This window comes from Astatotilapia calliptera, chromosome 13 (assembly GCF_900246225.1).
Source record: "Astatotilapia calliptera chromosome 13, fAstCal1.2, whole genome shotgun sequence".
NCBI lineage: Eukaryota > Metazoa > Chordata > Actinopteri > Cichliformes > Cichlidae > Astatotilapia > Astatotilapia calliptera.
The window spans coordinates 4,104,544-4,127,253 of record NC_039314.1 but is presented as its reverse complement, the minus strand read 5'-3'; the positions used below and the strand labels follow the sequence as shown (position 1 = coordinate 4,127,253).

The following is a 22,710-nucleotide window of genomic DNA, read 5'->3' as shown; positions in this document are numbered from 1 at the left end:
TCTATTTACGACAGCGAGCTTCGCTAATGCGCTGCAGGCTGGCACGCATTCATAGTAGAGTGCCACATTCTTTCTCAACGAGCCCAAAAAGCAAAACCAGCTTCCACAAAATTGTGTGATTTAAAAAAAATTTAAATAAAAAAATAAAAAAAAAGTTTCGGGGGCGTGAGAGGGTGGTGGTTGTAGGGGGGGTTGGGCTGGAGTTGTATTTCATTTTCAAGGCGTGGTGTTAAAGAATAGACGGCCAACCGGTGAATGGAAGTTTTTTTTTTTCCTCGGGGAGGAGGCGGCTCCTCGAAAAAAGTTTGCGCCGACTTGAGCTCGCCCCTCCCCGGCCACGCAACATTTATACGAAGGCTTAGAGCTCCCAGCAAAGCACTCTGGCTCAGCGCTTCTTAAGGGGAGGAAATAAAACCACCTACAACTCAACAACACAAACCTAACCCCCCTCTTTCCCTCCCTCCTGTTTCTTTCACGGACTTAAACCTGCACAGAAGCTTTTTAAGCAACTTTTCAAAAGTTTTATTTTTTTTTCCACAACCAAAAACCAGTCGTGGCACAAACTACTGCTCGTCGCATTCAAGGATCCTGCTCGGTCCTCCATGAAAGAGTCAGTGCGGCAGCAAGTTTGGGCAAAAGAGATGTCAGCGACCGTCTTGTCAGCTTTCTACGACATGGACATGCTTTATAAGGTAAAGTTTGACGCTTTGAGAGTCTTTTCTTGTTCTGAATGAGTTTTGTGCTTGAAGTGGCGTACTAACTTGTGCACAGTTTGCATGTGTTCGACTGCAACAAGTTGTAAATACTGCAGGCGCAGTCTTTATGCCATGTGCTCAAAACAGTAACGCAGTTAACTGTCTGAGACGCTAACTTGGTGTCATTTCTTCCCAGCAGCAAGATAAAAGCATGAACATGAACGCCCTCCACATCAACAGCATGCTGGACAAGAAGGCGGTGGGAGCTCCGGTTGGCGCTCCCGGCTCCGGCGGCGCCTTCACGCCGGGATTTTACCGCAGAAACTCGACCAGCAACGTGGAGGCGATGAACAACGGCAACAAGTTCTCCATGGGCACCTACGACAGCCTCAAGGAGAACACGCCGAGCAGCAACAGCAGCGCCACGGTCCTCATTAACAAGGAGAACAAGTTTCGCGACCGCGCTTACAGCGAGAACGGAGAGCGCGGCGTGCTGCAGCAGAAGCCCGGCTCACAGATCAACTCCACCCGCTACAAGACCGAGCTGTGTCGGCCCTTCGAGGAGAACGGCTCCTGCAAGTACGGCGAAAAATGTCAGTTCGCTCACGGTTACCACGAGCTGAGGAGCTTGTCCCGCCACCCTAAATACAAAACTGAGCCGTGCCGCACCTTCCACACCATCGGCTTCTGCCCGTACGGTCCCCGCTGTCACTTTATCCACAACGCCGACGAGCGCCGGCCCGCTCCGCCCGCCAACGCTAACGTGCAGACGGTGGAGCCCAGATCGGCTCGCGAGCTCTGCGGCTACGGCCAGAGAGAGGTCCTGCCGCCGCAGCAGCAGCTCGGCTACACCCAGAGGGACAGACCAAAGCTTCACCACAGTCTCAGCTTCTCCGGCTTCTCCACCCACCACGGACTGGAGTCTCCCTTGCTCGACAGCCCGACGTCCCGGACCCCTCCGCCTCCCACCTCAGCCTCCTCCTGCACCTCCGCCCACAGCTACTACAACGACGACGTTCTGTCTCCGAACTCCGTGCCGTGCATCAACAGTGCCTTCTCTTTCCCCGGACAGGACCTAAAAGCCTTACTGGCCCCGCTGACTGTGCACACCAGCAGCAGCTACGCCAACAACCACTCCGCCGGTGCCTACTACGGGAACGTGCAGAGCAGCGTGTGCCCACCTTCCCCGCCGACCTACAACATGAGCCACTTGCAGGCGTTGCGCCGCCTCAACGAGTCGCCGGTGTTCGATCCTCCTCCTAGCCCGCCAGACTCGCTCTCTGACCGGGAGAGCTATGCGAGCGGGTCCCTCAGCTCTTCCGGGAGCCTCAGCGGCTCCGAGTCCCCGAGTCTGGACGCTGGAAGACGTTTGCCAATCTTCAGCAGGCTGTCGATTTCAGATGACTAATCACACTTTTCTTTTTTCTTTATTTTTTTTTCATATGGATTATGATGGACGAGTCAGGGGAGGTGGGTTGTCAGTGAGTGAGAGACTGTCCTTCAAAGCAGAGGATCCCAGGATCCCACCCCACTGCCCTCATTTCAGCAGCATCCATCCCTGCTGAAGTGCCTTCGTGCAAGACTTTTAAAATCTCTACCAGCTCTAAAGGTGCTGACCCTGCTCCGACCTCGCTGGAGGGGGGCAAGAGGAGAGTCTCACCCGCAGAGATCAATAAAGCTTCAGTTTAAAGTGTCCTTGACCTGGCATTAGTCTAGTATTTTTTTTCTTTATATGTAATATAGCTGTAATAAAACTTAGATAGCAAACAGAAGGCATTCCATCAGTGCCTTGCCCAAGGGCTCATGGCAGCCCTCTTCTCCCTTATTGTTGCTCTATCAGGCAAGCCACACTTTTCCTGGGATTAAGTGTGTGTGTGTGTGTGTGTGCGCGTGCGTGTGTGTGTGTGTGTGTAACATGACTTGACAAGAAGAAGAGACTGTAAGCGGTTTCAGATTTCCTCCCATCCTGCCAAGAAAATGCCTTGACTTAAAGTAACATTTTTTTTTTTCATCCTCTTCTTCTTTCCTCTCTGAAAGCTTCAACTTCCATTCCAGATCTGTCTCTCACCCAGCGCCACCCAGTGGTTCGTTTGGTTAGTGTAGTTTGTTGCTTGGTTAAAAAGCACTCTTGAGTTGGGCTTGTTTGGGGAAATCACTGCTGATGGTTGAATATATATTTTTTTAGCTGTTTCTTTTTTTTTTTTCTCTTCTTTTTTTGAGTGATTTACATAGCGGTGCATAACTGGCTATGGACTATTTAACTTATTTATTATCTTGTGAAAAAAAGTATAGGCTACATTGGTAATTTGTGTCCATACTGTATTTATCAAGTATGATGAAGCAATAGATCTATATTCTTTTATGTTTAAATTATGATCGCCATTATTAATCTGCATAAAGTGGAGTGTATGTTCTTTTCACAGTAATATATATATTGTTTTTTCTCCTTTTTTGTAACTTCACTTGGTTATTTTTATTGTAAATGAGTAAAAAAAAAATCTTAATTTAAGAGAACGTATGTGATATTTATTTCATTAATTTTGTTTCCTTGTTTACGTTTATTAAAAGTTTGCGTGATTGCTGTTTGCTCCTGAGGTTGTGTGTCAGAGCTGTAGAAGGCTTTCTTTTTTTTTTTTTTTAATTTCTTTTTTGAGGATCCTTATTTAGATGTGTCTGTAGAATGTATAAACAATGGTTTGTCATAGACCGTCCAAACCTTCGTTCCTCTTTTCGTTGATCTAGATCAGACTTCAGTGACAAAGAATCCGAGTCAATAAATTAACCAAAAAGTATTTTTTTTTTTTTCCTTTTTCATTTTCTGTTTGCACGAGGTCACACTGTGATTCCAGCCACGTGCTAAAGAATGTAGCAATCCCTTGTGCCCCAGTATTATTGTGTAGTGCCTATGGGGTTCATAATCTTGACATGCCTTAAAATTAACCAAATAAAGTATTTTTCCTACATTGCATCTTTTTATAAATCCAGATGGAACTGAATGTAGTGTTGGATTTTTGTTTTTTCTAGAGGTTGTTACCACTCCAGACACTCTGACAGGAAAAAAAGAAAGGAGAAAAAAAAAAAAACACAACTGTAAACTTTCTCAAAGTCCCCATTCCTCGTTTTTGTTTGGTTTTTTTAAAATATTGAAATCTAGTGTTGAGTTTGCTGGAGAGGGAAGTTGGATGGACACATTTGGATTGTACATAGTAGGTACAGGGGGATGCGCACTATGTACTTTTGACTACTTTATCAGAAGTAAAGCTTTTTGAATGTAACACACAGAAAAAAAAAAATGGAGAAAAAAAAAGACGGACAAAAAGACAACCGAGAGTTGTGTTCTTTTCTTTGGGGGGGGGTCAGTTCACTACAAATTGAGTGTGAGACTGTTAACTTTGTACTGTACATTTTTTTGTAGTTCTCCCAATAAAAAAAAAAAAAAAAAACATCTTTTGAAAAAGTTTCAGACTCTGACTTCTTGTAAATGTATGATGATGTCACACACGGTCAAAGCGCTGACCAGCTAGTTTTACCCCAGTGCTGCTGAGATGCCCCCCCCTTTCTCCGGATGTGTAAATGCTCTCTGCAACGGTTGTTAAAGTTCACTGCAAACATGGAAAAGGGGTACAGAACAAACTGGAGATGGTGTTGCGTAATGAATTTTCAAAATGAAAAACTTAAGAGGCACTGGGCCGTGGGAGGATACGATTTCAATCTTTATTATGTCGATATACGTGATATAGACTGGCACTCTCAACCCTCAGACTGCAGAAGAAGTGCCACACAAAGTTAAAGCACGATATCCTGCTCACTTCCAGCTCCTTGTTTTTAATCTGGGACTAGCTTTCTTGCTTCATACTGGCTTTGGGCCGAGGCTCTAATCGCCGACTATCTGCCAACGAGCTGTTTCCCCCAGTTCTTTAAGCCAGCTTTATCCTGATTGGCTGCCCTTCACATACAAAAGGTTTGACCAGCACTGTAAAAACTGAGCTGATTTACAGCGATTACAGAATAGGTCTCCTTTAAGACATCAAAAATAAAAGTACTGGTCTGATATTTAGTTCTGGGAGTGTAGTCCAGAGTCACAAGTTAAATCTTGGGGCTCGTAATTCTGATTAAAAAATGCAGAGGAAGAAGACGAATCAACAAGTTTGTGTTGTTGTTTTTTTTCTTTGTTGAGCGGATCTTAATCGTAGTTTTTGTTTTTTAGAGCCTCGGGCAGTTATTTAAACAAAACCATGTGAGAAGTTTAGAGAGGAAATCTTTTTGTGGGGAATGAAAATGCTCAAGTGCGAGCGCAGCAGCGAGGATGACGAGTGAATCATTAACCCTTAGTGTTCTCTAGGATTTTACCCGAGTCATGGCTTGCTTCAATAAAAAAATAAATGTGCTTGTGTTGCACTTTCCAGAGACTTTTTATTCTTTTCCTCGTTTTCTGCCACACACACACACACACACACTAAGGCCCAATGTATGATCATTAAGAACTCTATTATAGCCCATTAATCAAGCTATGGAGTTTGAAATGAGCACTATAGCTACCCTTTAACTGTATGAGTGACATCGGCGTGCTCTCAGGTCACAGATTATTGTATCAGCAGCAGCCATCGGCCCATAACTGATTAACTCTGCAGTTGTAAACGTGTTTCTTCTATCAGTGACCTGAGCTAGTAAACTTTTGCAATTCACCAGCTTCAGAAACTGATCCAGGCTCGCCGGCTTCTCATCAGAGTGCCACGTTCGCTCACGTCTAGACGGAGGCGAAAGCCCCGGCGTGCGCTGGCCTCCGCTGTCGTGGTGCGCGGGTTTCTAGGAGGCTTTCAAAGAAGAGCAGCTCTCTGTGGCATTGCTCTTAGGCAGTAAGAAAATACAGGGCCCGGGAGTCATGCGGTGCCTGGAGTTCACGCCAAGATAAGGCAGGCTGATAAGGGCCTCTGCAAATATTTACTGTGTCCTCAGGATTTCATAATGAAGTGTTTATCAGAGCAGAGCCAAAGGGCTGCACAATGTGCTGCGGCCCTGCCAAGTAGGATCGCGTACCTGTGACTCAGAGTGTGTTTGTGTGGCTGAGTTTCACTCAACAAACCTACATATAGAGATTGAGGGAATGTACTCCCGTTCATATATGTTATGTCTGAGTAAGATGAACTTTTCCTATGAAGAATGTGTATGTATGTAAGAGTGTGTTTGTGTGTAGGGGTCGGCCTAGCTAATGGGTTCTGGAGCTTGTACAATGAAAGGAAACACTCTCTGACTTGTGATTAGGGCAGGAAGAGTCCAGCTTCCTGGCCACTACCCATTTCCACCTCTTCTTCGTCCTGCTGTTTTTCCTCCTCCTTCAGCTTCCCTTCTCCCCTACACAGGCGGCTCGGTGGCTTCTAGAAGTTGCTATTTGTGTTCCGCGCTGCCGCTCTGGGAAGCCGTACGCTCGTCCTGGTATTGTTTTGGCATGCTAAGCCCAGACCTGGGGTCAAGCAGTAATGGCGTATAACTTTTTAGACTTTTGTCGTAGAATATATGGGTGCCAGATGGGTGGAAGCTTGCCAAACAGAAAGCAGAAAGCAGAGGCTCTGATCATTTTTTATGTCACAAAGCTCTAATTAGACTCTGATCAGACCTTAACCGTCCATGTGGCCAGATTTTCCCTGCAGGTTGATTTAGCTGTAAAAGTAGAAGATTAAAGGAAAAAATGTTTCCTTTATTTAACGAGCTATAATTGCTACTTATAACTAAAGTGAAAGTAAACATTTCTCACTCTAGCAGGGATCCTCTTCCCCTCCACCACCCTATCCTCCACCCAGCTCCGGGCCTCGGAGTCACACGGGTGTAAATCAACCCTCGAAAGTCCCCTTTTTGTACCGATTACCTGCGATTGTCAACTTTTTGTGACCCTACTCTGGTTTCACAATGAAACAATGTGTGCATGTGTCACAACAGGGTATGAAGCTCCACCCAGCTGACGGTGTGGCTCAGGATCAGGGAGCTGTCACACTTTCCAGAAGCGCCCAGTCAGAAGTTGGAGTTGTTTATTTGGTCATAACTTGAGGTAACATGAAGGCAGATGATATCCAAGTCCTTTTTAAGGCAACAGGAAGGCCGCCAAGACAGACAAGGGATCCATTCTGTCAGTGATCTGAAGTCCTGTGTGGCCTGTAACTATTTTACATTCAAATAACAGCATCAGAATCATTTTGATGGTACACTGACTTGTAATAAAGAGATGGGCTCTTCTTTTTCTTTTTACTTTCCTAAAAGAAAACAGCCGCTGGCAACTGCTATATATTCTAAACTGTGCTGAAGTGGCAGTTTGGTGTGGGAGCCATGGTTTACTTTTGCTTGTGGTTTTAATTCAGTGCTTTAATCTCAAGAGGGCGAATGGTACAAAGGTGTAAACTAACAGCTTTTATTCAGCTGCACACGCAGCAACTGTGTTCCCACCGAGTTTCTGTACTTTTAGTTTGATTAAACTCCTTCCATAAGCAAGTCTCACTACTGGGCAGCTATGTTGAACACTTACTGAGGATTTATACTTCAGCAGTAAATCTACGTCGTAACTGCTGCGTTGAATGAAGTTACGTTTCTTGGAAGGTGCACATCAGGTAATCGTTATATCTTCAGTTACGACGTAGATTTACCGCACAAGTCACAACCTACGGCACAACCTGACCGCCCGGCCTCCCTCCGCAAATGTTTCTGTCAGCTGGCACCGTGAATAAAACACTGGGACACGACCACGCGGTAGTTAAAACATCACGTTATTGTCTCCCTAATAACGTGTGTGGGCTGTATGGGCGAGGGGTGTCTTTTGCTTTTGTATTTTTTTGTATTTGCTGCAGTTTTACTCCGTTTGACCTCTCAAGGCCACCGTCCTTTCGGTAGTTAGTTTGAAGCGCTTTTGAAGCGCTACTGATGCTAATTTCACTTTAGCATCAGTAGTCAGCGCTGTATAAAAATAGTTATACGAAGTTTTCTAACTTTGACACAGAATCCCAGACTAAATGGTGAATCCCCGACTTGTTATATAACTTTGTTTTTCTTTTTAGCTCCAGCGCATGTAAAGGTCGTCAAAGTTACAACCTGCAGGTGCACAGTGCTGCTCACATGTCTATGTAAATGATTACATTTTCAGGTGAGATCAGACTTAAGGCAGTGCTTCTCAAACTACTTTATGGTGTGCCCTGCTTCTGAAGCTGAAATAGCTTCGCACTTCTTATGAATCAGCTACATTAAAACGTTTCTTTTCTGTAAAAAAACCCAAAACATTCCTTCCTTTCACATTCTTTGATGGCTCCAGTAAGAACTGAGTCATGGGGATCTTGGAGAAAATTGAGGGAAATTTCTGCGTCTTTATTTAGTAATTAATGCCTGTGTGCTTGTGTCTATAGCAGATTTTTATGTTACTTTATGCATAAACACTGTAATAATGTCAGCGGCATAATAATCCACCCGCTTAAGCAAATATTTCCCTCGCCTTTCTGTACCCACTGACAGAAGGTCCCACTTTACATCACCAAGGTAGGCTGTAGCGTGCGGATGCTGAATAAGGTCATGTTTTGGGCTTCTTCTTTTTTTTGTCGAGTTCATTTCAAGCCTGGGGATGTGCTGGAGTGTGTTGGGTGCAGGCAGTTGGCTGAGGCCAGTCATGTTCTGCCTGGTCTGCCGTGTCCTTCTCCCTTCAATGCATGCCGAGCTGCAAATATTTACAGAGCATCCTGTGAGAGGCCTGAGTGTTTACTGCTAAAGCTTGTGGCTCCACATTGAGAGTGTGTATGTATATGAGCAATGAAGACGCGTTGCTTCTCTCGGTGCTCTCGCTGTGTGTGTGTTTGTCGGATGAGGCACTTCCCTTGGTCTCTCCACAGTCTGCTAACACTAGCACCTGGCTCTCGTTCAGGCCTCCGGCTCTGAGCTCCGTCTGTGAGTCCACATTTTGGGCCAAGTCGTGGAGAGGCGGTCGGTCCTCGCTTTGAATTTTCTGCAAACGACAGAAAGATGGGAGATGTGTTTGTGCGCCTCGCCTTATCCTGTACACAAGGCTGCAGCACTGACATCACGTCTTTGCGGCTGGAACATTCTCATAAAACATGTTTTCTTTATTTCTTCCCCAATGTAAATAATCCAGAGGGTGTAAATACCATAAAGGGCCCGGGGAACAGTTTCTCAGGCAAGTCAGTCTGTGTGCAGATATATCAAGAATCAAGTAGCCCGTGTTGAACACGTGGGCGGACGTTTCACTGTGGCATGGTTAATGAGGTCCACAGACATGCTAACCTGGTCTGGCTCTAATTCTGTCATTGGCTGCTTTTCTCAGAGGCTTGAGTATTCTTGGCTGGCCTGTAATCTGCAGCGGAAACATACCAGATGGCTTAGTGCCCACTACTTACAGTGCAAAAATCCTCACTATAGGATGTATACATAAAAACCCCTGTTTATACCTCGACTTATGCACTCACGTCCTACCTTAAATGATATACACAGTACCTTGCAAAAGTCATGGGCCACTCCTCATTTCTTTGTATTTTGTTTCCAAGGATCCATAGTTTGTTGCAATTTTTTTTACATGGCCTTGAGGAACAGTTCTCCAGGCGTTCTAAAGGTTTAGTGTACGCTGTGCAGTCCTTCTACTGGACCATTTTCAAAGCAATGTTATTTAGCCACTTAATACCGACCTATGAATCCTTTAAACATAAAAAAATCACCTAACTCAGGGATGAACCAGTGCTGTGTCGCCACATAACAAACAGCTTAGCAAAGAACTAAGTTTAAATTGTGTCTTTAAACACTTTGCTTCCATTTCTTTAGTCTAGAATCTACAAAAGATGCCAGAGATAACACAGTTGAAAGACATAAATTGACATAAAACTTGGCATATCTTGGTAATGAATGCAGGTAGCCCTTAAAAAGTGGTAAATCAGGAGGTAGATCAGGTCATCTACTAGCTGGAAGGTGGGTAGTTTGATCCCTGGCTGCTGCAGTCGGCATGCTAAAGTATCCTTGTGCAAGATACTGAACCCCAAATTGCACTTAATTGCATTCACCAGTGTGTGAATATCTGTGAATGTTAGATAGAAAGCATTAAGGCATAAAACACTTCTTGGATGAATGAGGCATGTTGTATAAAGCACTTTGAGTGAGTGTTAAATGTCCTTCAAGCAGCCTGGAGAACTTTTCTGAAGACGACTTAAAGAAATTAAAGGAAATCTTGCCTAAGAGAGTTCCGGCTGTGCTGAAGAACAGAGGTGGTCGTTAGAATTGTACAAACTGTTTTTGCAGTTTATCCTGCATTTCCAAATATTGCACGTCTCAACAAATTACTACACCTATATCTCTTTTCCTAGCAAAACATAAGAATGGGGTAGCTCAAGACTTTTGCTCAGCACTGTAAATGTAGATGTGGCACGAGAATGAAAATCAAAGTGTTAAAACAGTCCAGTCAAAGTCTAGACCTCAACCTGACTGAAATGCTGTAGCAGGACCGTAAGAGAGCTGTGCATAAACAAATGCCTCTACATCTGAATGATCTAAGAAACCTCGTAAAACATTTCCACTGATGGGAGGAGCTGATGAAGTCCAACACAAAATGATTACTTCAAGTTCTGTTGAATCCTGGGTTCTTCTTAGTTTTTGACAGAACTGCACAGAGGCCCCGTGAAAGCGTTCTTTTTTACATGACGTTGTTTCTCTCTGGCAAGGCAAAGGTTAAGTGAACCAATGGTAAATATATGAACTATGAGGTGAGCGAAGAACCGTTATAGACATATGATGGTGTGGTAAATATAAGGGTCGCGTGTTCAGGCGGATGTCCGCCAGCAATCACCTACAAAGGAACTGGCTTTTTATGGGGACGGTGGCTTTATGCACTGCTAAGGTTTGTCTACGCTAACCGGGGTGATAAAGTAGCAGTATGACCAGTCTGTGTTATGTTGCAATATCCGACTAAGGTTTGCCATAGTTAGAGCAGCAATTATCAGTTAAAGCAGAAGTTAAGGGGGATGTTTTCTTACTCATGGTTTCTCCTTTTCAGCTCTGAAAGAAAGTATGTGTTATTCAAGCAGCAGTATGTGTAAGAGAGGAAGCTGAGGGCAACAATGGCTGTCTCTGCTCTGTACGTGCCATATCCCCTCTACCTGACGCAAAGAAGATGCGAAACCCACACAAAGTGAAAAAAAAACAAGAGAGCCAGAGCAGGCGTGAAAACCTCAGGCCCATGTGTTTGAGAAACGCAGTGTGTAGAGTGTAACTTCCTGACCACTTCTGTAAAGGGCTGTGCTCAGAGCGTGCCTGGGCTCCGAGCACGCTCTCTGTGAGGCAGCGCGATGGGCCCGGGTAAAGACGTGAATGCTTGGTATCCAATACCAAGTAAATACAGGACCAGTATTGCCGATACCAATACTGATACTTTGAAGTTATAAAGCTTATTCAACACAACAAAACACACCTTTTTGGAGACCTGGAATAAAAATATGTATCTAAAGGACTTTGGCTATGATGTGCTGTAGGCTAGAAATACAACAGACATGAACTTCAGCATAAAAATGTTTAGACAGCTTTCATGCTGCATGTTTGATGTATATTTTTTCATTTCTAAATTTAAAACAAAACTTAATTTAACACCTTTCGCTGACTACAATCCCAAACTTGGCGGACAAAAACAAAGCATCGGTCCTGTTGCGCTTGGTCGATCCAGTAGCAATACTTGCATTGCTATCGATACTATCGATAGTTGGATCGGTACGCCCTCGTCTAGCGTGCTGACACTTTCTGGGTGTCGTTCTCTTTGACTGCTGGTGTCATAGAGAGCCACACGTGAGCGAATCCTCACGGTCAGCGCTGTGGTTTTGAGAGCGCAGACTCCGATTGTAGAGTATGGCAATAAGTGGGGAGACTGACACGAAAATATTTAATAGGACTGTTTATTTGGACAGGATGTTGGCAGCGAGTGTGACCCTGAATTCTATCATTACCGCCTTATTTCTCCGGAAACACTTTTCAGCATGGAAGAGAATCCCAGAGGTCAGCGTGTGTGCAGGTTTGTGCGAGTCCATGTGTGGATGTCCGCGCTGCACTAGGTAATTGCATATAATCATCCAAAATGTTTATACTGTACAAATAGCATAACTGTGTTGAGAGAGTGGCTGTGTGGGGATGGCGTAGCTGAGGCTGTGAATGAGCCCGGTCGCTCACTGATTACCCAGGGTCACGGCCAGGCTTTGATTGTTATGCAGCGAGACAGAAGGCCCGCTATCAGTCTTTATGAGCACCATATTCATACTGCACTGTGTCACAAAGTATCATACAGACTGGAAAAACACTATAATATAGTTATGACCTTATAGCTGAGGATATAGGAGGGACTTGCCCTGCAGCAGGAGTGTGAAACATAAGGCCTACGAGCTGGCCCGTCTGAGACTCCACTGGATGGCTTTGGAATAAGTGAAGGAGGGCAAAAATTCTGGAATTTTAAACTGTATTTTCATGGGTTTTACAGCATTTCCTAGTGAAAAAGACCTCCCCTATACACATTTATACTGCAGATAAACCATTAAATGACAGAACTTTCAGCATTTTACAGTGGGTTCAAAGTGGGCTGCATGTGGCCCACAATGTAAAATGAATTTGACATCCCTGCCCTACAAATAGCTCGTGTGTCCTGATCAGTTTTGAGTACTAATCATTGTTCTCCATTAGTAAGGTAATATTTCATGGTGCAAAGTAGGCTGTTTGCTGCGTTTGTGTCGCTGTACGGCTCGTTTGGTATGTTCTTGGTATCGTTTGGTACTTTCACGGTTGGGATGAGATACATCCTGGACAGATCACCAATCTTTCACAGGGCTAACACGCACAGACAACCGGTCACACTCACATTCACACCTATGGCTAATTTAAAATCACCAGTAAGCCTAACCCATGCATGCCTTTGGACTGTGGGAGCAAGGTGGAGTACCTGGAGAGGACCCCACGCAGACATGGGGGGAACATCCACATAGAAAAAAGCTTAAGCCAGCTGATGGATTTGAACCCAGTACCTTGTTCCTGTGAGCAGCAATGCTAACTGTCACAACATTGTGCCACCATTGCCTCCAAAAGTATCCTTAAAATTCTCCAAAACATATTTTTCAGACTAGAATTATTAGACCTCTGAAGGATAAATAAGTGGTAATATTGTCTGAGCTTGGTTTGACCATCCATCTCACCCAAGTTTAAATATCAAAGGCGTTTGATCAATTAGATTTTTGCTAATGGGAAAAAGTATCAGTGCATCACCATCTACTCATTGCACTAGCTTGAAAATATATTTATAGTCCATGAACCTGTCAGATTCTGATGATCCACAGATCTGTTCCATTCATAGCAAGACATTGTTAGTGAAAGTTTTGATGGATATGCCAGAAAATTAGTTTCAGACAACATTAAGGCATAAATTTGGGCACTTTGGTGATCTTTTGTGCCATTGTTAGCTTTTTATTTACCCTGCCATCAACATTTAGCACTGGGGCCGTGTCCTCAGGCACCTATTAGTATATATAATGTTTTGCATGTTAATCTCATGCATCATTTAATATCCTTCAGGCAGGATGAATACATGAATGCTGGCTGAAATAATGCAAGCAAGGCACAGAGTTCAGTGCACCTTTGAGGTGTGACCTGCATCTGGCAGAAATTTAAAGGGGGCTAAGGGTCGCTCACTCCGGATGTGGTTCTGGTAAGGCAAAGTGTGTTGCTCTGTGTGTGTATGTGTGTGTGTGTGTACGTGTGTGTGTGGTATAAGAGGAGGAGGGGTGTTGGTTAGTACTTCTCGGTCTAGATGCAGTGCTCTTACTCACTCCATATTTCATATCTGTGGCTTTCAAACAAAAGCCGTATGTTGATACAATCTGCTGGCCAGCCAAAGGAAATGAACGTTTGTGTGTTCGCTAATGATGTTTCTGTTTCTCCTTCTAATTCAACGCAGTTTTTTTCCCCCCACCGAGCTCATTAGATCGCCCCGTTTCATTTCTCAACATAACCGCACATTTCTTCTTCTGTTGGCAGAAAGTTTCATCATGCTCTCGTGATGATGAAAGACGACCTTTGTTGAGGCCAGCGATATCCCGCGACGGCCGTTGCATTAGTTGTTGTGATCAGATAATCCTGCCTCATCAGGTACATTTCTCGTGGGAAAATCAAATTTTGGTAACACCCTAATCAGCCAATGCAATCGCGATCTGCGTCCCAGAACTAACTGGTAATATTTGCCACTTTTAAAACAAACAGTTCTGGGGACTCCCTGAGGGTAACTACCTACCTGGGTGCTCCCCCGAGAAGCGGCAGTGTGACCTGCACAATAAAGACTGGACTGTTGCTGGTCTTTTACTGCATGTTTCGAGCTATGATCATGTAGTGCACACATACACACACACATTGGATAAATCCTCCTATTTAGATGTGTTTTTAAAAATCACTTTAATTCATTTGGGTTTACAGATGTTACAGATGTTTTCACTGGACCTAATTTGAGGCCTCCTAGTTTATAATCCGTGCTGTCTCCTTTGTTTGTAACCAGTAGCATCCAGCTACTTTGGTTCAAAGAGAACACACACTTATTGAGAAGACACAAGTACTACACAAACATTAAATATAAGAAATACCCGACTACCATAGCACTCACCACGGGGTTCAGATTCACTGATCGAGACCAAATTACTGATCATCAGGTTCTGATTTGCAGCGATGATGTAAAAATGAGTCTACAGTCCTGTTTTCTAGAAATGCTTCCCCTCACACGCCAACTGGTTGTGACAAATGGCCGCCCCTCCCAGAGCTGGTACTGTTGCGGGTCTCACAGTGGTTCTATCCCTCCCTCACAGTGTCATTGTGTCACGGATGTGTCGACCTGTTTCCACCGTGCTGCATCCGTACATCCTCTGCCTTTACATTACAGGAGGATGCTGGATCTGCGGCAGCCAGCTGAGCCGGTCCTCCCATCAATGCCTCCTTTTTAAGGGTCAGAGAAGCAGAGCTACAGCACAGACCACCTTTATCTAGCACTTTCAGGACACTCATTCATACACTAGAGAGGTGGGCACTCTCTGCAGCAACACACATGCACACAAACTGTGCAAATCCCGCGTATGTGTGTGCTTGCTTACTCAAACACCATTGGGGAGCGAGAAAACACACCTCCTGCGTTCATTTACACACTCTGTATATACATCTGTGTGCATGTGTGTGTGTTTTTCACCTGGGACTAGACACACACACACACCTCTATTTACTGTAAATAAAGATAGATTTCATTTTATAAACAAACTTGTGTTTATTTGAATGATCAATCTGAAACTTGTGTGCAGCCATTTAGGAGGATTTTTACTTAATTTTTTGTTTTAGGTCAGCGCCATGCGGCCGTACCTCCACGGTGTCAGCGAACATCATCAGCTGTTTCCTGTGAAGTTTACCCAGTAACATTTCTCAATGGTGCGTTTCACTCCAATAATACAGAAATCTGGTATTTAAAGATGAGTCATATCCACCCCAGTGCATATTCTCTGTTTGGGTTTGTTTGCATTGGACGTACACAGTGACCAGCACACATACACTCACGCATAGGGATGGGTACCGGTGTCCGGTGCCATCTGACATAAACGGTAGTAACCAGACCGAAAAGCAGCGCACATTTCGGTGCTTTATTTCGGTGCTTTTTTTCCTGAGCTGTGATAAACTTCTAGCCAATCATTTTACGTTTCCGAGGATAGTAGGCGGGGCCAGGTACGTACGTTCTTTTAGAGCAGAGCTACAGATTAAAAATGCCCAAGGCGAAGCGGTCAAAAGTCTGGCTGTACTTCACAGCAAAATATGCAAACTCAGCAGCCTGCAACAAGTGCTTTAAGCTGATACTGTGATACTGTCAAAGGAGGTAACACCAAGAATCCGATGAAACACCTGGCGACGCATAGCGTTTTTTTTTAAAACCCGAGAAATGCGCCGTATTTGATAGCTTGCTGCGAGACCTCACACCGTGCACGTCGGGTGGGTTGCCAGTTATCGGACCCGGAGCAACATCCCCCAAAAACCCGAAGAATAGAGTCCTGGCCCCTAGCCCTGCCAGTGTAGCAGAAATGATGATGATGCAGCAGCAGCCGTTCTTCTCTGCGTGAGTAGCTTCATGTTGTTCGAGTGTAATTTACGTTGAGTAGGCTAACCACGTTATTACATTAATGCATGTAAGGTGAACTAGCAAACATCATCATAGCTACATGCGGCTGTCCTCTTGTTTGATGGCAGATACTCCCTTCACCCTGGCCAAAAAGGCTAAAATGACCAAAGAAAAAGTGGAAAACAGTTAAACATCAGAGGTTTAGGACAAAGTTTGTGTTTTTTCCATTGTTTAAGCACTGCTTCCAGCCAAGAGTGATACCATATATGCCACATAGCTGCAGAAAAGGCTAACATTGTTATGTTTTTACAAAAAACAGCTGAACATGAGAGGTTTTTGGACAAAGTTTGTGTTCTCCATTCTTTAAGCACCGGTTTGAGCACCGTTTAAGCACCGGCACCGTTTCAAAAGTACCGATTTGGCACCGGTATCGGATAAAACCTAAACGATACCCATCCCTACTCACGCACATACCTCTGTTGTTACTGCGAGCTTGTGGAACTACCCTCAATAATCTCTTATTTAAAAAGCTGAGTCACCTTATAAACACACACTCAGCGACCTCAAATCACCCCAAGTCCAAACAGGAAAGTGGATGTTACTAATCAGAGAAAAATGTGTCCTGAAACAAAGGAAAGTGGATGTTTTTTACACTCATTGTGATTCATTCATTCTTTTTTTTTTTAGTCATGTGTGATAAAAATCCATCATAAAGTTAGAAAAAGCAAAGACTCTGAGCACGCTTCACACATGCACAAAAACATCTATTTGTAGAAACTGAATTACAGCCTAAACCACAAACCAGTGCCACCTGATTAGTTCAGACGCGCTGTGCAGGTGACACACTTTGCACTGATGGCATTAATGTGTGCGAGGATGGCGAGTCATTAGGCTGTTCGGTGTTTCGACTGCCTGACCTGAATCTCGGTCTGCCTCTCCTGCGTCTGTGTCACTATACATCAGTTATTTACCCAGCGTCGGGCCTTACGCAACGTTCGTTTCCAAGAGAGGCTGTGTTGGAAAACTTTAACAGCATTTACTGAAAGAGGCCTGCACAAAGTCACGAGTGTCTCATCAGAGAAACAAGATGACTGCGGATCACTGTTTTCCTCTCACAGCTGTCTGATAATGATTTCAATCTTCCGCTCACACCCTGCACACCATTATCATAAATAATAGAAAGCAATGATTTGCAAATCTAAGGAACCAATATTTTATTCACAGTAAAACGTAGAAAACATGAAATGTTTAATCTGTGAAAATGCAACGGTTTAAGAAAATATGAACTCAATTTTAATTTAATGGTGGCAACACGTCTGAAAAAACTTGGGACAGTGCAACGTTCACATCTGGGATCGGAGGAGATTGGTTGCCAGATTTTTTTGTTTAGGCTGTCCCGCCCTGAGCCTTGTTCAGGTTTCTTCCTGTTAAAAGGGAGTTTTTCCTTCCCACCATCGCCAAAGGATTTTCTCATAAGGGGCCATCTGACTGTTGTGGTTTTCTCTGTTTTCTGTGTATCTCTTTAAATCTTACAACATAACTGTTCTTGTGATTCTTGTGAATAAAATTGAATTGAATTACTGTGAAGTCACGCTGTTGTAAAAGATGCGGTATGCAGTTTAAATATCTGACAGGTTCTTTGTGTTGTGAATAAAATATTCAGTTTTTTTTAACCCTTTAAACTCAAGTTTATGAGTTTTTTTATTTCAATTTTTGGAGTCTTCTACATCATCACTGTGATTTTTTTTTGACCCTCATAAAACCCAAAGAAATTGCAAAATAAAATGAACATTTTCCTAAAACCTGCAGGGACACCGGCCCTCGAGGACTGGGATTGGGGACCTCTGCTTTAAAGGTTTAAAGATAACAAGAAGATTTTGTTGTTAGGAATGTTTCAAATGATGCATTTTTACATAGAAAGGTGGAAAGAAGTGACATCTCTTTGGTGTAGAACATACACTGGCATGAAAATACCATTGCGTTGTGTTGACGATGCTATACTCAGCAGTCACATGTTTATGAAATAGTATGACCTCTTTATCTTTTTAAACTTGCTTTTGGGTAATTTTTCTTTTCTTTTACTTATTTTTTAATCATTTTTGTTGTATAAATGTCTTATCTAGTACTATTAAAATAAAAAGTTCTTATTAAAAATGTGATTTTTTTACTTACTTACTTACCCCCGTGTTAAACTGTGCAGCTACATAGCACTATCACTAACATCAAGGTGGCTGTTAGTGATAGTCAAATCAAATCAAATCAAATTTAAAATCATGTAACTTTGAGATAAAAGGAAACAAAATGCTGTTCTCAAGAATCGAAGCGCGGCCGTGTTTAAACTACATGTGTTTCCTAACAACGCTTACAGCCTACAAAAAACTATTTGACCCCACTTGGCTTGTTTTCCTCTTCATAACAGTTGTATGGTTGTTGAATTTCTTATAAATGTCCCATTTGAACATTAAAATTACAGGCGTGGCTTCTTTCATTGGCATGTTGTTGTTTTTTAGCTTTAATAAAACAATATCAGAAATAATATGAGTTTCAAGATGTTCACTGTAGGTGAGAGAAACTCTGTCAGTTTGTTACTTTGCACTAATAATGATCAGATATGTGAGTCTGTGCATTACATTTGTCTATTCAAGCTTGCTAGCTTTAGCTGAAAATTTGAGCCCTCCCAATATATTACTTCTGTCTTCAAAATGCCAAACACTAACAAGCTTGAGGCTCGATGCATTCATACGTTATTATCATAAAATATTTATTATAGCAACTTTACATGTAAATTCTTAAAGCTTGTCAGACCTGCAGAGGCAGCGGTATCATGCCAAGAACGTCAGGCAAATGGTCATTTCCAGATGGAAACATTCACAGCCATAGCTGACTAGAATAATATAGATAGGAAAACATTATACCCTCTTTGCCCCATAGCTATACAGAAATCCCCAAGGACCCCTGCTCTCTAGAGGAAATGAGGTCTGAGATCTCTCCGCCAGTAAAGCAGCAAATCTGCCACTGTGTAAACACGTTTTTGCAGCTTCCCAGCACCATCAACCAAGCCAGAACTTCCAATTTAAGTCTTTTCATCTGCAGCTGTTTATTAGAAAAGTGTTGGATAAACAGTTTTTTTTCACTCCCAGAGAAATCTGTGAAGTCATTCATTACCGGTTAGAGTGTTTCAGCAGCTCTCTGGACTCAGTATTAATCCCTTGTCAAACATCTTGGCATGTGAATCCATATTCGCAGAAGTCGTTTCCAGTACTGAGGTTTAAATTTACTGATGTTTTTACAGATTTTTTTTTAAAAAATTTCTTGTAAAGCTCTTTACAGAAGAGATGATGTGCTCATAGGAATTTAAGCCAAGTGTGAAGACTTTCTGCTGAATAAATAATGCAGAGTGACTCGTGACTCGTGTTACTAGACAGCTTTTCATTCCGTGATACTGACGTGTTAATTACAATACACGGTCATTCACTGCACATTCATTCGCCACTGATTTGGCGTAGCAGTGAACACAGATATGAAACTATCACTGTGGCCACACCAAAGAAAGATGTTCGGAGTTTCTTCCAAGAGCTCTCAGAAGCTGGATCCTTTGCTGTCGGTGTGACTGTCTTTCCCATTTCCACCTCACACACTCAAACCCACAACAGACTCGACTACTCTCACTGAAACGAGGAGTCAAGACAAAGTCATGAAACTACATACAAAATAGCACCAGCAATAAAAAAAATTAAGTCTTTTGAAATTGTAAGAAAATGTACATACAGTTCAGTTATTTTTGCAAAATAAATAGTGATAAGATTTTGACATTTCAAGTTTTTATTGCCAAAACTGTAACATCTACTCTTACTGGTAGTATTGTATAAAAAAATCAAATTACTAAAGAGTTGAATTGACTTCAGTTTATTCCACAACGGTCCCAGATTTTCATGTGGCCCTTGGGAAAGTTAATTCCCTACCCCTCCTCTGGACACTGGCACACAGAGAGCACCAGTATAAATCATTTGGATTGAAATTTCAAACGGAAAGTTACTGAGGAGCCATGCACAGGTTTTGAACACAATTTAGGCTGTTGTCTTAAGTGCTTTTTAAAGAAAGAGAAATATTTTCATAGTCCTTTCAAACTTTTACAGGTCACTATAAAACTTTAAGCTTGCATTCCTTTCCCATTAAAAGTTGTTTTCCCATGTGTTATGTATATGAGAGGGTACTTTGGAATAAGATCACCAGTCTTTCACAGATCTAAACTTCTCCTTAAGAAACCAACACCAGTAACATTTTGATAATGACAATTTAGTTACAGTGGGGCAAAAAAGTATTTAGTCAGCCACCGATTGTGCAAGTTCCCCCACTTAAAATGATGACAGAGGTCAGTAATTTGCACCAGAGGTACACTTCAACTGTGAGAGACAGAATGTGAAAAAAAAATCCATGAATCCACATGGTAGGATTTGTAAAGAATTTATTCATAAATCAGGGTGGAAAATAAGTATTTGGTCAATAACAAAAATACAACTCAATACTTTGTAACATAACCTTTGTTGGCAATAACAGAGGTCAAACGTTTACTATAGGTCTTTACCAGGTTTGCACACACAGTAGCTGGTATTTTGGCCCATTCCTCCATGCAGATCTTCTCGAGAGCAGTGATGTTTTGGGGCTGTCGCCGAGCAACACGGACTTTCAACTCCCGCCACAGATTTTCTATGGGGTTGAGGTCTGGAGACTGGCTAGGCCACTCCAGGACTTTCAAATGCTTCTTACGGAGCCACTCCTTTGTTGCCCGGGTGGTGTGTTTTGGATCATTGTCATGTTGGAAGACCCAGCCTCGTTTCATCTTCAAAGTTCTCACTGATGGAAGGAGGTTTTGGCTCAAAATCTCACGATACATGGCCCCATTCATTCTGTCCTTAACACGGATCAGTCGTCCTGTCCCCTTGGCAGAAAAACAGCCCCATAGCATGATGTTTCCACCCCCATGCTTCACAGTAGGTATGGTGTTCTTGGGATGCAACTCAGTATTCTTCTTCCTCCAAACACGACGAGTTGAGTTTATACCAAAAAGTTCTACTTTGGTTTCATCTGACCACATGACATTCTCCCAATCCTCTGCTGTGTCATCCATGTGCTCTCTGGCAAACTTCAGACGGGCCTGGACATGCACTGGCTTCAGCAGCGCAACACGTCTGGCACTGCGGGATTTGATTCCCTGCCGTTGTAGTGTGTTACTGATGGTGACCTTTGTTACTTTGGTCCCAGCTCACTGCAGGTCTTTCACCAGGTCCCCCCGTGTGGTTCTGGGATCTTTGCTCACCGTTCTCATGATCATTTTGACCCCACGGGATGAGATCTTGCGTGGAGCCCGAGATCGAGAGAGATTATCAGTGGTCTTGTATGTCTTCCATTTTCTGATGATTGCTCCCACAGTTGATTTTTTCACACCAAGCTGCTTGCCTATTGTAGATTCACTCTTCCCAGTCTGGTGCAGGTCTACAATACTTTTCCTGGTGTCCTTCGAAAGCTCTTTGGTCTTGGCCATGGCGGAGTTTGGAGTCTGACTGTTTGAGGCTGTGGACAGGTGTCTTTTATACAGATGATGAGTTCAAACAGGTGCCATTCATACAGGTAACGAGTGGGGGACAGAAAAGCTTCTTACAGAAGACGTTACAGGTCTGTGAGAGCCAGAGATTTTCCTTGTTTGAGGTGACCAAATACTTATTTTCCACCCTGATTTACGAATAAATTCTTTACAAATCCTACCATGTGAATTCATGGATTTTTTTTTCACATTCTGTCTCTCACAGTTGAAGTGTACCTCTGGTGCAAATTACTGACCTCTGTCATCATTTTAAGTGGGGGAACTTGCACAATCGGTGGCTGACTAAATACTTTTTTGCCCCACTGTAGTTAAAAAGACACAATAGGAAAAATGAAGCCTGTCAAAAAACAAAATAAATGCAGGAGTAGGAATCGCATCTAGGATATCGCTATGACAGTGTACCTAGACAAATTATATTCATTGCTAATAGAAAACACAGAGGCTCTCTATATTGCTCTGCACTTTTTAGGAATGTCCTAAATACCAAGTCATGTTATTGTTATCTCTGGAGAGCTTTAGTGCCCTAAAGCTAATAAATTCTGTTCAAATGTGTTTTTTTTTCTTCCTTCCTCCAACCAAGCAATCAAATCATGCAGGAAACATTCAGTTGCCTTGTGTTTTCCTGGAATTAATGTTACTCATGTGATCATGTGACCGCTGGAAGTAGAGTGATATAATCAGGTTTGGTGGGAAAATGGTCAAATCAAGTCTGGCATTGGATTGTAAGGAAGTTACCTCGGATCTGCTCTGACGCCAAAGCTTGGTGCCACATTTAGCCACGCTCTCCATCGCAAAACAAGCAGGTGCACATGGACAGTGTTGGGAAGGTTACTTTTAAAATGTATTCCATTACAGAATACAGAATACATGCCCCAAAATGTATTCTGTAACGTATTCCGTTACGTTACTCAATGAGAGTAACGTATTCTGAATACTTTGGATTACTTAATATATTATCATGCTGTTTACAACTACATGAATGTACTATTGCTGTGATTTATTACTGTTACTGAAGGTCCGCGACTCCGAACTGTAGTAAAGGGACCTCTGGCTAATACGGCGGGGTCCCTGTCGGCTCATAGCCGAAAAATAGCTTTACTTTGTTGTGTGGGTCAACTTTGCTAGCGAGAGACAGAGAGAGGCGTTGAAAGGCTGCTCCAACGGAACTTATTGTTTCGGAGGAAAACACGAACACAGTGTACAGTCGAGTCTTAATTTACTTACAACTGGGCTCGTCAGGCACTCTTCTTGGCTGAAGTGGTTATTATTATATTTACATGCTT

At 43.0% G+C, this 22,710-nt stretch overlaps 1 protein-coding gene across 2 annotated transcripts; it reads left to right on the top strand.

The window, feature by feature from the left end:
• The first annotated feature begins 235 nt into the window (after positions 1-235).
• Positions 236-3,168, top strand: zfp36l2 (zinc finger protein 36, C3H type-like 2). 2 transcript variants are annotated; one of them, XM_026190305.1, is made up of 2 exons: positions 236-692; positions 892-3,168. In XM_026190305.1, exons 1-2 carry the CDS (start codon positions 603-605, stop codon positions 2,101-2,103), a joined length of 1,302 nt encoding a protein of 433 aa, XP_026046090.1. In that variant the 5' UTR covers positions 236-602; the 3' UTR covers positions 2,104-3,168. The 2 variants fall into 2 exon arrangements, with proteins under 2 accessions (XP_026046090.1, XP_026046091.1); XM_026190306.1 differs by having other exon boundaries at positions 239-692; positions 895-3,168.
• The last annotated feature ends 19,542 nt before the right edge of the window (positions 3,169-22,710 follow it).

Coding starts and splice junctions, on each gene's coding strand:
- zfp36l2 (XM_026190305.1), top strand. CDS start 603: ATGAAAGAGTCAGTGCGGCAGCAAGTTTGGGCAAAAGAGATGTCAGCG. Junction 693..891: donor ACATGGACATGCTTTATAAG/GTAAAGTTTGAC, acceptor ATTTCTTCCCAG/CAGCAAGATAAAAGCATGAA.